Below are 15,404 nucleotides of genomic sequence, written 5' to 3' on the forward strand. Positions count from 1 at the left end.
ATATTTTGACTTGAGCGGTATTAGAATTTGTGACACGCTGAACCAATTTATTGGGTAAGAGCGTTAGACTTGTGGAAACGGTAAATCTCAAGAGGGTAAAAAGATCATGGCGCAGGAACAGCCGTGAGTATACTTTGTTTACAATCGTGAGTCAAACATTTTATTGAGGCGGTAAATTGTCTTTATACTTTAGTACATCAATCACTACTAACTTGATTATATAATTAAAATAACTAAAATGATCATAGAATGAACATCAACGGTCGATAAATAGAAAGCGCTGTTCATAAGCAATCTTTTAACTAAAGATTTTCAGACTATTATGCGATTCTTTAAATTTCAAATTGACCAAAAATTTAAAACCGCAAAAAATGTCAAGTCGCTATTTTTCAACAATAAGGTGGATTTTCTTCCTTTCTAAAAATTTCTTCAAACCATATCTACAGGGATTCTGATTTATAATATCGCTCTCGTGAACGAACTGTCTGAAATTTTTTCGGTAGCTACGAGCGTATCAACGATACGATTTCAATATTTCATGAAATATCATGAGATTTGCTAGCCTTACATTTTAAACGTTCAACCATTATCAAGGGTTGCTCAACATCGTCATCAAGTTCTTAATGTATATATTCTACTGACATATGCCTGACGACAGTAAAAGCAAAAAAAAAAAAAAATTCGCTTACGAGATGCTGCGACGCAACGGGTTTCATTCATGGTGGATCCTGCAGTGCCCGTGGCTGATCATTTCTTGGTAGTTAACTTTCTGTTGTAGCGACGCCATTTTTTCCCTGCAAGGAAAGGCGCACCCTTCACAAGTTATACTATGTTCATACGACATGAAAAGTTCCTTCTCTCGCCATGCACTAAAGAGCTGGTCACACTGATCAAAACGAGGTCTTTCAACTTGGTAGTTAGCGCCCATGAAAGAATGATTCACGTTATGCTGCCAGTAATTGATTACTTGATGAATTCAATAGTTCATTTTGATTTTGTTTGGTCATAAGAAGTTTCACTCAAGGGTTCCAGTAACCTCGTGCGGCTCGAAATCGCGTTCTGTAGTCCCTTGTCGTAGTCAAGACTTTCACTTCTGCTAAAATTCCAAGTTTTCAAATAAAAAGGAACTTGTAGGTGACCGGTTGCACCTTGCCTGACGACTAAAATCTGGAACTCACTGTTTTCAATCAATACCTGCTTGAATATATTGTAAATAATTTGAATATTTGTTTCAACACAGGACTCGCACACATACTTCAGTGTGTTGAAGACCCCATGTACGCGACTTGACGCTATAGTGTCAAGACATCTCGAACAATGAGAATATAGGGCGACATGACGCAATATTTAACTTTACATGGTTATGTTAATTCAAATATCATGCTTAATACTGGTAAAAAGAAAAACGCATTTGACTATGTCGAGCACAAAGATAAGTATATTTGGGATGTCGGAGACCGCTTACTTACAAACGAAAAATCAGAACAATATTAGGAACGCACACCGCTAGCGAACAGTTCGGTTCAACTCGTCTTGCTACTTAGCTGAACTGCTGGAAACAGCCATACAATTAGCAGTAGATAAGAACAGTCACAGATGTAGATTAATTAAATTCAAGATATGCCAAAAAATTTGCCACTAGAAGCTTAGTTCAACTCTGCTCAACTCTTATCATAGTTGAGAGCATTCCTCGAGCTTCTAAGAAGCCGACAAATTGATGCCCAGACAACGGCTTACTTTTAAAGAAGTTATTGCAAAATCAGTAGGGTAAACAACTCGTTAAAATTCTCTCACTGCAATGCCAGAACATAAATTGCATTAAGAAGTAAATTGACTACATTCTAACAATAGCGTTGGAGAATCTTAGGTAATTTACTACTGAATATCCCATAATGACGTTACTTGGCAAAATATTATTTCAGAGTAACTAAGTTGTTGTTTACAGAGGCTACTCTTCACAAACCGAATATCGCAGGGTGTGAATTAGTTCTGTTCGAACTCTAATTCCACAATCTTCGGATTGTAATCAACGGCTTTGTGAAATTTGTGTCGGAGAAAGGCTCGTACCACCACGTCGCGTGTGTCTAAGACATAATCCAACACACGAGTCGACAAGAACAATACTTTCACGAAACGTCGTCATACTTTGAGAGCATGCCTATTCAGAAGATCTTAACACGATTATTAAAGAAGTCAAGCACCATTGCGAAACATCAAGTTGATGCACTCGAACCAGCTATGATTTCATGCATTTTAGAAATCATTAAGAATTAATTACCGGGATGGAAACTTCCGGGAACTGACTTCTAATCTATTGCAAAGAAACAAAAAAAAAATCCGAATTTGAGTAAATCAACACGTCAACGTTTTGAACTAATGAGGAATTTTCTCCTTTTAATTTAGCTAGTCAATCAACTTCAGTCTCTGAAGAGATTTTCTTAATTTTATTACACATCTAAATAAAAAAAAATAATTAGGTAGTAAACATCGGCAATTTCACGACACCGCCAATCTTTACAATTGCCGCTTCCATGCACTTAATCAGTTAGCTTTTTTTAACGAACATTCTCAATGGTATGGCAATAATATAATGGGAAATTCGAATGGCACAATGAATGGCCCAAATTCTAGAATATTTGTTGTAGATCTGAAATGCGACGTGCTGTATTTTTGAAGGTCTTAAGGGAAACAGATCAACAAAAAAAGCCAACACAGTTCACCTATCTGTGACACTACAATCCAAGAACAATTACTTTATAAGCAAACAGAGAAAACCAAATAGAAGAAGCAGTACCAAAAGTCAAACAACAATATAGACTCTGGAGCAAACCAGTAAAATAAAATAATTTTTTCACAATGACCCAGGTACAGCATATAAAATAAAGAAGTTTCTTGATACATACTTCAAAGATAGACTTAATTCAAGCATCATGGTTAACCTTGAACGTGAAATTAGAACTTTGCCATACACAGCAAGAGAAAAAGGAACATACACCACATCTTCTCTCAAATCCGTACTTAGCTGAAGATACAATTAATTCAACAACTTATTTCTAAAATTGAATAATACCCCAACAAAACATGTAGAAAAGGGTTACCATTCAGAAAAAAAAACAGTTCGTCAATAAACTTAGTAAGCATCAGATAAAAGCCAGACGTTAAACATTTATCGTCCAATGCACAATCAAGCACTAGAGATAAACAAGCAAGCCAGTGGCTATACTTCAGCAATTAGTTGTAGCAGCATCTACACCTACAAATTTTCAGTTACTTCTAAAGAGCTAGTGTGCCTTACCCCTCTCAATGACCCCTTTCAGAGGAGGTCCTCGATATTCCGCCTGGTCGCACCAAAAATCACTTGGAGAGGGTATGGGAGTCAGCCAGGTCTTACTCTCATCTAGATCACTTAAGAAATCCATAGTAGTGACATCCACTTCTCTAAAATAATGGCAATCACGCTCAAAACCCAAACGCCTGTCTTCGCCATATGGCGGTGATAAAATATCTAAAAAGGCAGCAGGCCCATCTACAGATACAATTTCATGAAGATTTTCTCTGTCTGGGCTGAGAGAGATAGGAGGGTGGAGATATGTGCGTTCTACAGGAGCATGCTTAAGAGCACAGTGCAGGTTGCGGGGGCCAGCCTCGCTGAGCAGTGTGTAGCTCTGCACCTTGATGCGGCCGTGCACCACCTGATTAATGTCAAAATAATTAATAGCAATTCTACCTCACAGGAGCTTAAATTATTAAGCATATTTAAGCTTAATATAAATATTAATCATAATATTTCTGTACTTGAAGTTGGGGTAGACAATTGAATTTGTACTTCAACTGTATGTTGAATAATTGTAATAATTGTAATTGTAAGTTGAACTAGGGATAGACATGAACCAGCAATAAAAATCAAGATGATTAAATTTCTTCTCCAATGTCCAAACTCACTAAACAGCAATGACAAAACATCAAAGCTCAACTAAATATAAATGTATATTCTATAGTATATACATATATATTCCTATCAATTGCATAGATAAGAATATGTGAAAACACCCTTTCAGATACCATAAAGTTTTCATTTAAAAAAGTGAACAAATTACAAATGCTTTTTAAACAATTATTTATATACTGCAAGCATTAAAATCCGTCAGATTTTTCCCCTTAACAGCACATTTCTTTGAAGAAAATTACAGCACAAGTATATTATCTATTCACTTTCTATACACCTGCATTAACCTTTAGTAATCCCTGCATGCCAGGATGATCATGCATGGGCATTCTGACGCCTCTACGTAAAATGAAGACACAAATGTTGACGTCAGAATCTTCATAGAGCTGCATGTAAATTACTGGGGCGCGCCCGTCAGCTCGGAAGCACCCTCTGTTGCTCTGCAATACAAATATCAATTATTGGAGGCAAGTAACAGAAGAAATATAGAATTTCAGAGACCATAATTGTTTCATGGATAGGTCCAAGAAGTATGACCCTGAATATGAACAAATTTTTAACATAAATTATTTGCTTTAAAATCAACTTTACAACCTGAAAAGTTATCTAATATTCATAAAAAAAGCTTGAAAGTCATAAACAAATAGGAATTAACTTTCAGTTTTGGGAATAGTTACTAAGGATTTTAGATATAGTGGACTGTAGAGTGAATGAGTGCTCTTGGCCACAATATGAGCCCATCTTCTTCATGTTCAAAAACAAAGGAATTTCAAATTTTACCAATTCCACCTTGTCAACTGTTTACCATTTTTCAACACTTTTAGTGTAAAAACATTCTATATGGTTTTTTTCTCATATGCCTACATATTTTTTCATTCAGATCATTTTTTGTTCATCCAAATTGTTATATAAAAACCTCTTAAGTCAAAACCTAAAAATCAAGGAAATGGTGTTTTCTGTTTTTTTATCTCATTTTGTAGGAAGAAATATTTCCAATCAAAAGCAAAAAATCCCAAGGCTCTAGCTTTCATGGTTTTTTGTGAGGTCAGTTAGAACTTTAATAAAAAGAACATTTTGAAACCATTGTTTATAAGGATTTTTTTAATTAAATACGGCATTTATAGATCATTATTTGCATTATTTGAACTGCTTTTTAGATTACTATGTAGGCATGTGCACAAACCACATGCATATCACAACAAAGCTACCAAAATGGTGGACAGTCAGTTTTGCTTCAGAGCGTGGGAGGCATATAGTTTACAAGTCCCACGAACTGGTAATTTAATTTGATTGATGTGTGTTTGGAAATGAATAAAAAAAACATCAATTATGACAACACCATCTTGTTTTTCAAGAAATTTCTATCATCCACTTGCTTGGATTGGGATTTGCAAAGGTGCAAAGGGTACCACTTAGTGGTTAGTGCTAAAAATAAACCTTGAACATGTACCAGGCCATTAAGGGAGCATCTACCTTAAAAATCAAAATTTTCGGCTTTTCTGGTTTTTAAGCTCATCTTAAAGCTTACTTTCTGCCACATTGAACGGTGCTAGAACCATCTCTGTACATTGATTTATGCGTACAGGACAGATCCCAAAAGGGGGGAGGGTGGTGGGGTCAGTTCACAAAAGTCTATGGGGATAATTACAGCCAAGCCATATAAAATGGCTTTCACTGGACCTGCAGCTCAGTTATCACTCAGCCATCATGCGGAAAGGTGGTGATGTAGTTGTCCTATGCACTGCTGACTGACTTTGAAGTGAGAACGCTTACTTCCGGTATCTAAGCTACGTTGCATGCCTTTACATAGCGCACCGCGGTTTTTCGCCTCTACTGAAAAGTTTGAAAACATGAAAACCTCACTCACAGCAAACCTATCTCCTCCTAGAGTTTTGAAGCTACATCAATGAGACATATATCGTTTGATTTGCAAAGAAAAGATCTACAAACTGGTAGTAGGCTTTTTACCAAGTTTGTTATAGTTTGGATTCTATTTTGCAAAAAGGGGGGGTAAGTGGAGGTAAAATAGAAAATTTCAAAAAATTTTGGACAAAATGCTCCCACACCCACAAAAATGAGAAATGCAAAAAACCTCCATGACCAGTTTGTAGATATGGTCTTTATGCATCGAATGATATGTGTCTCGATGTTGTAGCTTGAAAATCCTAGGAGGAGATAGGTTTTCTAAAGTTCCCCCTTTTGACCATTTTTCAAGAATTTCACATTTTCTTTCAATTTTTTGAAAAATTGACATGAATAAAACTGGAGTTTTTTAGGGTTTACACATTTGTACCAAATTTCAAATTGATCCCTCTATAAATTACCAAGATAAAATTTAGGGTAGATGCTCCCCTTAAGGGATCAGTTTTATATTGGTTTTTGTTAAGAATTTATCGGTTCAAATTTGGTGCATCTGATGGTGTTATTGGCATGTCTATGCCTGCATTAGTCCATTCACTAAGTTGATTTTAGTATGCAACAATTGGTTGAAAATTCCGTGATGTATACACAATTGACCAATTGTTCTGCAACTTTTGAGCGGACAATTATCCCACCTTGCCAATAAATTGCATCAATTTGAAGGTCTAAATCTCACGCATCCAATGGTGTGAGCCGCATGTCTATTTGTGAGTTAGTTTGTTCACAAGTTTGATTTGATGATCGCAATCTCTATCTGTACACCTTTTCAGTTTATCAAGACCATAGCCAGCGACTCTAGAAGCCTTTTTTTTGGATTTGTGCATGGTTTGACTTGTATATGGGAAGGAGTGGGGAAAAATGTGGAAGAATTGAAAAATGTGCCTAAGAAAAAAAATGAGGAAAATCTAAAATCAAACTTCATGAGCCGCTAGATAACCAATCATTTTATAAATAGAATGAAATGTGTCTCAATATTGTAACCGTAATTTGCAAAAGTTATAACATTTTCAAAGTACCCCCTTTTTTAAATTTATCAATTTCATGTTTTCTTCAAAAAAATGTTTTTATTATTATGTTTGATGTATATGTGTGAAATTTCAAGAAGATTCATAGATAAATGTAGAAGTTTTTCTAGAACCAAGCCTTTCCTCTTAACATGCTCTTATAGTAATGCCTGCTAATGTGCTACACTACAGTCTATGCCAACATGCTACCTAATGTACTAAGCTACAATTTTTAACCCATTCATGGTCTGGTTACTATATATGGTCACTTGAAATTGCCTCACAAAGAGACTCACCACAGCTTCCTGTTTGTTTTTGAGGCAAATTTTGACTTGGACAATGAAATCAACACTCTTTCTGCTTTTTAGCGCATTTTCTCATTTGTGGAATAAATGCACTATTGTGCTCACCATGTCCATCTGTCTGTCTGTCTGTCTGTCCGTCCATGACCTCAAATTTTCTTCGATGAGAAAATGCGCTCTCTGTCACTCACTGCAGTGAGTACCTAGTTATATTATTTTTAAAAGGTGGAAGTATCAATAGATATTCAATTATTTAAGGTACTAACTTGATTGAATTGAACGAAATTAAATTTTTATGTTTTAAATTTTTTCATCTGCATGAATACATTTTCATTATAAAGAGAATATTTCTTCTAGTGACTGCATTTAATAAATTATTTGAGTGTGATTTACACCTCCAATATGCATATTTTTTCAATTTACATACAAATAAGTATTTTGTATAATACTTCTTGCTTTCTGAAACTAGTTTATGAAATTTTAATTTCTGGATATTTCATTGCTTGTCACTATAGGGCTAACTAGTAATTATGCACTAGTAATCATCACCTAATTCATTGAAGTTCAATTTTGAAGTTCTGAATAACTTCATAATCAGCACGTTTTTCAGGTATAAAGATGCTCTTCCTTTTTTATGCATTTGTCCCTAGTATAGAGATATAGCTGTGCGCAGTGTGCATCAGCGCATGTTGGTATGGCATCTCGCAATTTTTACACTATGCTGTTGGAGCATAATGGCAGAAGTTTTAGAACGGGAACATTACTTGCGCATCCTCCGCATTCAGCTGTGCATGTCCATGCCAAGCAGGGCAATGTTCTGGTGTCCAATAGTGATTTTAGAGTTCTAGCTTACACAACCAGTGTTGCTGACCTACAGATTTTAGAATCCCTGTACATTTTCAAACAGAAACCTAGTTTAAATGCAGCCTTAAGCTCCTATCCCCTCGAAAATGGTAAATAGATAGGCCTGTCACCTTACGACTTATGAGTATTTGTTTTTACTTCGTCAATTTATGTTTTTATCTCTAATGTGAATCTAGTTTTCTAATTGATTCTGCTTTTCTTATGGGTTTTGAACTTTTGAACTGACAATGGAGCTGGACTCTTAAAACGTTTTCATTCTTAAGAAATGGTTTATATTCTGGCCGTTTTCTTTGCTTTTAAATTTCTGCTATGCATCAAGATTTGCCCTATTATGTCGACATTGTCTTAACACGTTGACTCCGATTGCTTGGATGCCAAACTTCCATAGCAGACGGTGACAAATTTCATTTCTCAAGTTAGTTTGACGCTGGCCGTTGCAGTGAAAGGAGGTGTGTAGCTCTATATGCATTAGACCGAATATGTTGGTGAGAGAAAACACATGGGACATACGAGTACCACAACGTACTACAGTCAGAAAAATCTTTGTGACAAACAAAGTGGGACACTATTGTACCATGGCTTTGTGGTATAGTCTAGAAAATAGAGAAACATGAAAATGTCTAGAAGTTGATGCAAATCATCAAATGATAAAGGAAATCTGACTGGTATTCCATAATTTTATTAATTTTAATTATTTTCGCTCACTTTATGTGATAAACTGGGATTTGAGGCCGTGACAGAATGCCGTATTTGCTTCACTTCTGTGCTATTAAAAATACGCGCATTTGAGATTTGTTATGCTTTTTCATTGACCCTATGCTTTCTATTACCGGAAAAAAATAATGTAACTAACTTTTTAACTTGTATGTTAAAATCTATTTTGAAATAATGTGCTTAAATAATTAAAATGGTACACATATGTACCACTCTGTACTGGAGCAATATACCTTGTGGTACAGATATGTACCACTTTGGAGTCAACGTGTTCATAACTTCAAATTCTGAATGTCTCGTGTCTTTCAGAAATTATTCGTACCGTCAATTGGGGTAATAAGGGACGGGCGGGGTAATAAGGGACAGTCCTCCAACATTTTGTAGAAATGTTGTAGCAGCTAAACTAATCAAAATATTGCAAAACTGAAAATAGAGGCATTAAGTTCAACATTTTTACTGTCTAGGCAGCATAAAGCAAGTTGAGAAATCATACATTTATTACCTCTAAAAAATCCCTGAAAAAAAGTGTGAAAAGTGAGATTTTTGAAAAGTATCTCTGCTAAGGTCTGTAGCAGAAAAAATATCTGTAGTGTTGAAAAATTTTACTTACATAAAAGTTGCACACAGGTGTTGGCTTAAAAACGTGATTGACAGAATTTGCATATCTCATTCCAAGAAAAAATGGCGGCCATTTCCGCAAAACGGGTTAATAAGGGACACACCCCCCGGGGAATAAGGGACACCCCTAAAATTGCATTTACAGTAGAACCTTGGTTAGCAAAAGCTCCAGTTAATGAAAAAATCGATTAACAACAAAGAATTTTGATTACATTTACCTCGCTCAGTGAAAAAAATTTCACTTAACAAAAAATTACTGCATCAGTCATCACAAAATTGTGCATAGAACGTCATAGATAGAAATGTCACTGGGCAACAAAGAATGAAAAGAAATTAACCTACAAAACAATGATTTATTTCTACCCAGAATATGATGGTTGTCACTAAAATATTCCTTCTTTTTTGCAGGAATATTTTTTACAATTTTTTTTGTTGAAGTGAAATCACTTGACTCGATTAAAATTGTGCAAAATTACAAGCCATCCTGTAAGCTTACAGATACAGAAGAAATGCTACATGGCTGCTGATATGAAGCTTGCAGTGGGCAAGGTCATTGTCAATGGTCACAATGCTCAATGGCATGTCCATGGATACAGTAATATCACATTAGTAATACAGTAATGAATGTATAAGGTTATATTGTCAAAATGTACAAGGTTATATGTCAAATAAAGAAAAACCTATTAAAATCCACAGAAAATGTCATTTATTCTACATTTACATCTACAAAGGAAGAGGAGGACTTCAGAGTACTGTTAGTAATGGATGAGTACACTCTGCAGCCTGCATGCTTCAAAAATTTTAGAATTGAGTTTTATTTCAAGTGTCCCTTATTACCTCGTTTCCAGATTAATTCAGGAGCTTTTTATATTGCCTCTAGCACCTTACAAATAGCACATGGAATTTTTTCAGAGCTGCCATATGATAGCCTTCACAATTTTTTGTCACAAAGACCTTTAAAATGGGCCCAAACTCATTTATGAAATGTTTCATGGTGAGAAGTTATTAACATGAAATGCTCAAAAACGTCCCTTATTACATACCCCATTTGACGGTAGTTTAGAAGGGGCAACTATTGCATTATATAAATCATCAAGCGCTTAGACCTGTACCACAAGGTTAATCCTGTTAAATAATTCAATTTAATAAAATTTCATTTTCAATTAAAATTTTTAAATAAAATTTTTAATTACACATTTTTTATATATGGTAAACGCACCATATTCCGACATCATGGGTAATTCTGATACTTCAACTTTTTCCTTTATATTAAGCTTTGTCTTAGTTCCACGCATGCGTAGATGGTTGAAATAGTGACATCATACTATTGCGCGCAAGATTTCTGCAAAACACTTGGTCTGGTGGGAAAATGTTAAGATCCTCAGCGCGAAGTCCACATCACCCAGTGAGAACATTGAAAAATGTGTCAAAGTTGATAGTTGACCTTGCTCTACCAAATAGTGATAAACTGTTTGTGTAGAAAGAATATTATGGTTTGAGACTTTTAAACAAGTCTGTGAATATATTAATAATCCTTTAAGTATACTTGTATTTGCTGATTTCAAGTGGTAAGTAAATAAATCAATATTTGATTGAGTTAAGAGAAGGTTTTAGGCGTTTAAAAACTAATTCCAATACAGCTTGGAATTAGACACACACAGCTCATTCCAAGCTGTATCGTATTCCGATACAGCTCACACATGGAGTTGAAATTACAAATTACGGTTTTGAAGCATTGTCAGAAATTGAAATTAGTCTCACAATATGCCTAATTTAGTCACACACAGCGTCGAAATTCAGCAATTTTGTAGATTTGAATTCTAAAGGTTTCTAAATAAATATGGCAACAGTTTGTAACATTTCATCGTTGCTGGCCCGTGGTACGTAGTTTGGTATTTTGAAAGTGACGTAAACCAATCAGAACTTGAGTTGCGCATATGGTGATCTCTTTATAGCCTTTCATTTCTTGCTATGTCCTTAACCCATTAATGCCGAGCGGTTCCATTTGGAACCAGCGGAAAAAAATGGATTCATAATAAAATTGTATGGTCAAATCAATATACTAGTGGATGCATAGGTTTGATACACATCTTGTCCATGTTCTGGCAATGTTTGGTTCTGCTGCTCCGACTACTACCTGCTCAGTTATCATTAAAAGATTGTAAGTAACGGGTGTCAGACAGGAGGGCTTGACATCATTGCAGAGAAAGGTAAGTAGTTCGTTCTAAGAATATATTACTTATAAGTTAGATGCAGAATTTTATTGATAAAGAGAGTACTTTTAATTCTGTATATGGTATTACGTGATATAATGTTTCTAAAGTCTTTTAGATCACAAAATATTTTGTCTTGTTCCAAATGGAACCGCTTGGCAGTAGTGTAAACATTCCGGTCATCTAGCTTTCCCAGTAATTTTTTTGTGATATAGTTACGCATTGTATTTCAAAAACTTGTTTGTACTTAGAAATTATTTATTTAGATCTTAGATCTAAGTTTTTCTGTTATTTATTAGTAAATCATTATCTTTAGAGCTGTTAGGAATATATATCCTGAAAGTTAAAATATTTGGAAGTAGGTACGTTGAACACTATACGATTGTTCATCCCGAGTCACTTTTTTTCTAATTGTATTTTGGCAAATCATCACATGAAATAATTGAGATTTCGAGAGAAGAATAACACGAAGATCAAATATTTGCTACTGAACCTTTCACAGAAGCAGCAACAAACAAAACCTACTGAGATTCAGATAACTCAGATGACGCAGCCACCAGCAATTCTGCTTGCCTATGGAGAATAGTCATTGCAGCAACAGTAATCACCAAATGTGAAAACAATGACTTTCGATAGGGAAGAAAGTCAACTGTGGTCATATACTACGACATATACGTGGCTAGCCCGTGAGATTTAGTTATAAACTTTGGGCAGCAGATAAATCAAATGATATATTTCTGCAATTGAAGCTAATCAGAGGATCTAATAGAAAAAGAAACTTATTCATGGGCTGGAACATGGATTGGTCTCATAAACATGATACAATTGGTCCCAAGCCAACATATTATATGTGATATCTATTCTGGTTTCATTTGGCTTCTCAAAAAACATTTGAAAAAAAGAATGGCTAGTGCAATAAATTTTCAAAAAGATCGGTTAGGAAATGCAATAATGCAGGAGACCCTAAATAAAACAATCAGGGTCTATAGTGCATCCTTCTACTTCGATCCTTGATGAAGTGCAATACAACAATCAACAACATTGGCCAGCAAAGAGACATCAGAAGCACTGCAAATGCAGTGCTTTGTAAACAATGTTAACAACGCACCCACAAACATTCGTAAAATGGGAAACCTTCCTATTCATTTTGAATGAATGGAAGCATTCTATGCTAAAAATTGAATTGTATCCTGCCATGATTGATTTATCATCAGTATTGTCCATTATGAATAAGTATTATCCATTATGAATAACCTTGCTTGATTTACTATCGGAAAAAGTGTTGTTTGAAGAAACGTTATGTTAATGCCGAGCGGTTCCATGTGGAACCAGGAATCAAGCTATAATTTTTCACATACAACGAAAAAAAAATATATGAACATATTTTTTGTTTATTACCATCACAAATGATATTCTCACAAGGAACCAAAAAAAAATTCAGTAAATAATTCTCGTCATTAATGGGTTAAAGTGTCACTGTGTCAGAATATGGTGTGTTTACCCTATACCTAATTTAATTCTACAGCATGTACCATGTTGTGTTTTAAATAGGGTAAACACGGTATATTCCGACATCGTGGGTAATTCCGTCACCTCTCTAGTTTTTTCTTTATATTAAGCTTTGTTTTAGTTCCATGCGTTCATTGATGGTTGAAATGGTGATGTCATACATTTGCGCATCAAACTACTGCCAAAACACTAGGTCTTGGCCATCTAGCGGGAAAATATTGAGATCCAAAGACAGACAATGCACACTACCCAGTGAGATCATCGAAAAATGTGTCAAATTTGACAGTTGACCTTGCTCTACCAAATAGTGAACAACTGTTTGTATTATTGTATAGGAAGAATATTATGGTTTGAGACTTTAAAATACGTCTGTGAATATATTAGGAATCCTTCAAGTATACTTGTATTCGCTGATTTCAAGTGGTAAATAAATTAATAGATGATTAAGTTGAGAAATGGATTTAGACACATGAAAACTAATTCCGTCACAACTTGAATTGGACACACACAGATCGTTTCAAGCTGTGTACAAAAATTAAAATTTGCTTAATTAAAAGCTTAATAGTTGTTAATTAAAAGCATAATTAAGTAGTGTTCAATATTCATTAGTGTTCTAATTCAAAGCCCTGTTGTATTCCAATACAGCTCACACAGCAAACGAAATTCAAACACGTGGATGACGGCATTACGTACCTAGTGACAAACCACAGATTTTTTAGAATCGGTTCATTTTTAATTTCCTCATTTACTCAAGAATTGAACCAATTTCTTATGTATGATAATGCTGGTATCTAGGATACTTTACTGGTCTACTTATAGGACTCAAAAATGAACTTGAGAAGTTGAGAGAGAGTCTAAAAAACTCTCTGCATTGCCACTATGATTATGTATCAGTAGAATTTGAAGTGCGGACGGAATACGCCTCACCACGTGCCAAATATAGCCACACACAGTGACGGAATATGGGGATTTGGTAGGTTTGCAGTCTAAAGGCTTTTGAATAAATATGGCAACATTTTGTGACGTTTTGTTGTTGCTGACTCGTAGTGCAGTGTTTTGAGAGTCACATAAAGCAAACGGAACTTGAGTAACGCATACGGTTATTTTTTTATAGTTTTTCATTTCTCGATGCATCCTTAATGTGAAGGAATATACCGCGTTTACCCTAATTAAATAAAATTTAGTAAAACTTAATTTAATTTATATATTCAAATTAGCCTAATTGAAATCTTCCACACAAAGTAGGTATTGCAACCTTCATTCTTGATTCATTCAAGTGTAACGTAACTTTAATCCACCTGCTTTTAGCTATTCTTTCTATCTTGACCAAAATTTTTGGAATGAAAGAATAGTGGAGGTGGACCAAAAATAAAACATGAACCCTAATTTTTAGAATTTCATCCTGCTTCCATTTCATTCAGAAATGGCATTTTCTCTAATTTTCCAGTTGGGCTCAGGATCAGATCATCAGAATGCAAGGCTCCAAAATTGACAATTTGACATACAGAAGAACAGAACAGAAAAAAGTTATTGTTCAGATATAAATGTTTGCTTCTGCAAAATAAATCAACTAGTAGCTTCTAAAATTCATATGCAGCTTTGAAAATTGAAATTTTCAACACCTAGATGGGGCTTGAAAGAATGTTTCAGCAGTTTGGATCAACTACCTATCTCAGTATCTGACATGTCTCTAAGCAAATTACAGTTCAGTTCTACTGAAGAGCAGCCAAGTCAAAAATTGCTAAATTTTGCAACTTATTCAGACTTGTTTCTCAACATCAAATCTAACGCATTAGTTACATAACAATTCTTACATTTTGTGAATGATCATCCTGCAGTAGGGCAGGATCAATGGCCAAATCTGCAGAGGTCACGGTCGAAACTAATTCTTCCAATTGCTTTATGCATGATCTTTTCATTTGAAGAGAAGTTGAAGAATCCCTATTGAAAGCTTGAACTGCCAAACGCCCAATTTTTTGAATCAGGGAAGCCATTATCTTCAAAATGAAAACTATTTCGTCCGTGAACTGCCAAATTTATTTATCATAGCCAGCAAACGTGACAAGGCTGGCTGGCTGATCACGTACGAGACTAAAAACCAATTCTAGCTCTGAGGAGGTAAGAAACTTCGGTGACCACACTCGGCCAATCTTTAATTAAATTGTTTGTCGTAGCTAAGTGAAAGTAGATTCCCATAGAGTGACATTTCCTCTGTGCACGTGTAGGTCAACCCTATACTAATATTATTCAACGATAAGCAAATTTATTGACTATATATATATATATGAATTACTTGAAGTCGAAGATTTACTTT

The 15,404-nt window shown here is 35.0% G+C and overlaps 1 protein-coding gene across 1 annotated transcript; it reads right to left on the minus strand.

Moving 5' to 3' along the window:
• Window positions 1-667: 667 nt before the first annotated feature.
• Window positions 668-15,331, minus strand: LOC108674529 (2-aminoethanethiol dioxygenase). The gene is made up of 4 exons (XM_047882702.1): window positions 14,905-15,331; window positions 4,234-4,386; window positions 3,296-3,692; window positions 668-794 (listed from the first exon to the last, which is right to left on the minus strand). Exons 1-4 carry the CDS (start codon window positions 15,082-15,084, stop codon window positions 748-750), a joined length of 777 nt encoding a protein of 258 aa, XP_047738658.1. The 5' UTR covers window positions 15,085-15,331; the 3' UTR covers window positions 668-747.
• Window positions 15,332-15,404: the final 73 nt, after the last annotated feature.

This window comes from Hyalella azteca, unplaced genomic scaffold (assembly GCF_000764305.2).
Source record: "Hyalella azteca isolate HAZT.00-mixed unplaced genomic scaffold, Hazt_2.0.2 contig11104, whole genome shotgun sequence".
NCBI lineage: Eukaryota > Metazoa > Arthropoda > Malacostraca > Amphipoda > Hyalellidae > Hyalella > Hyalella azteca.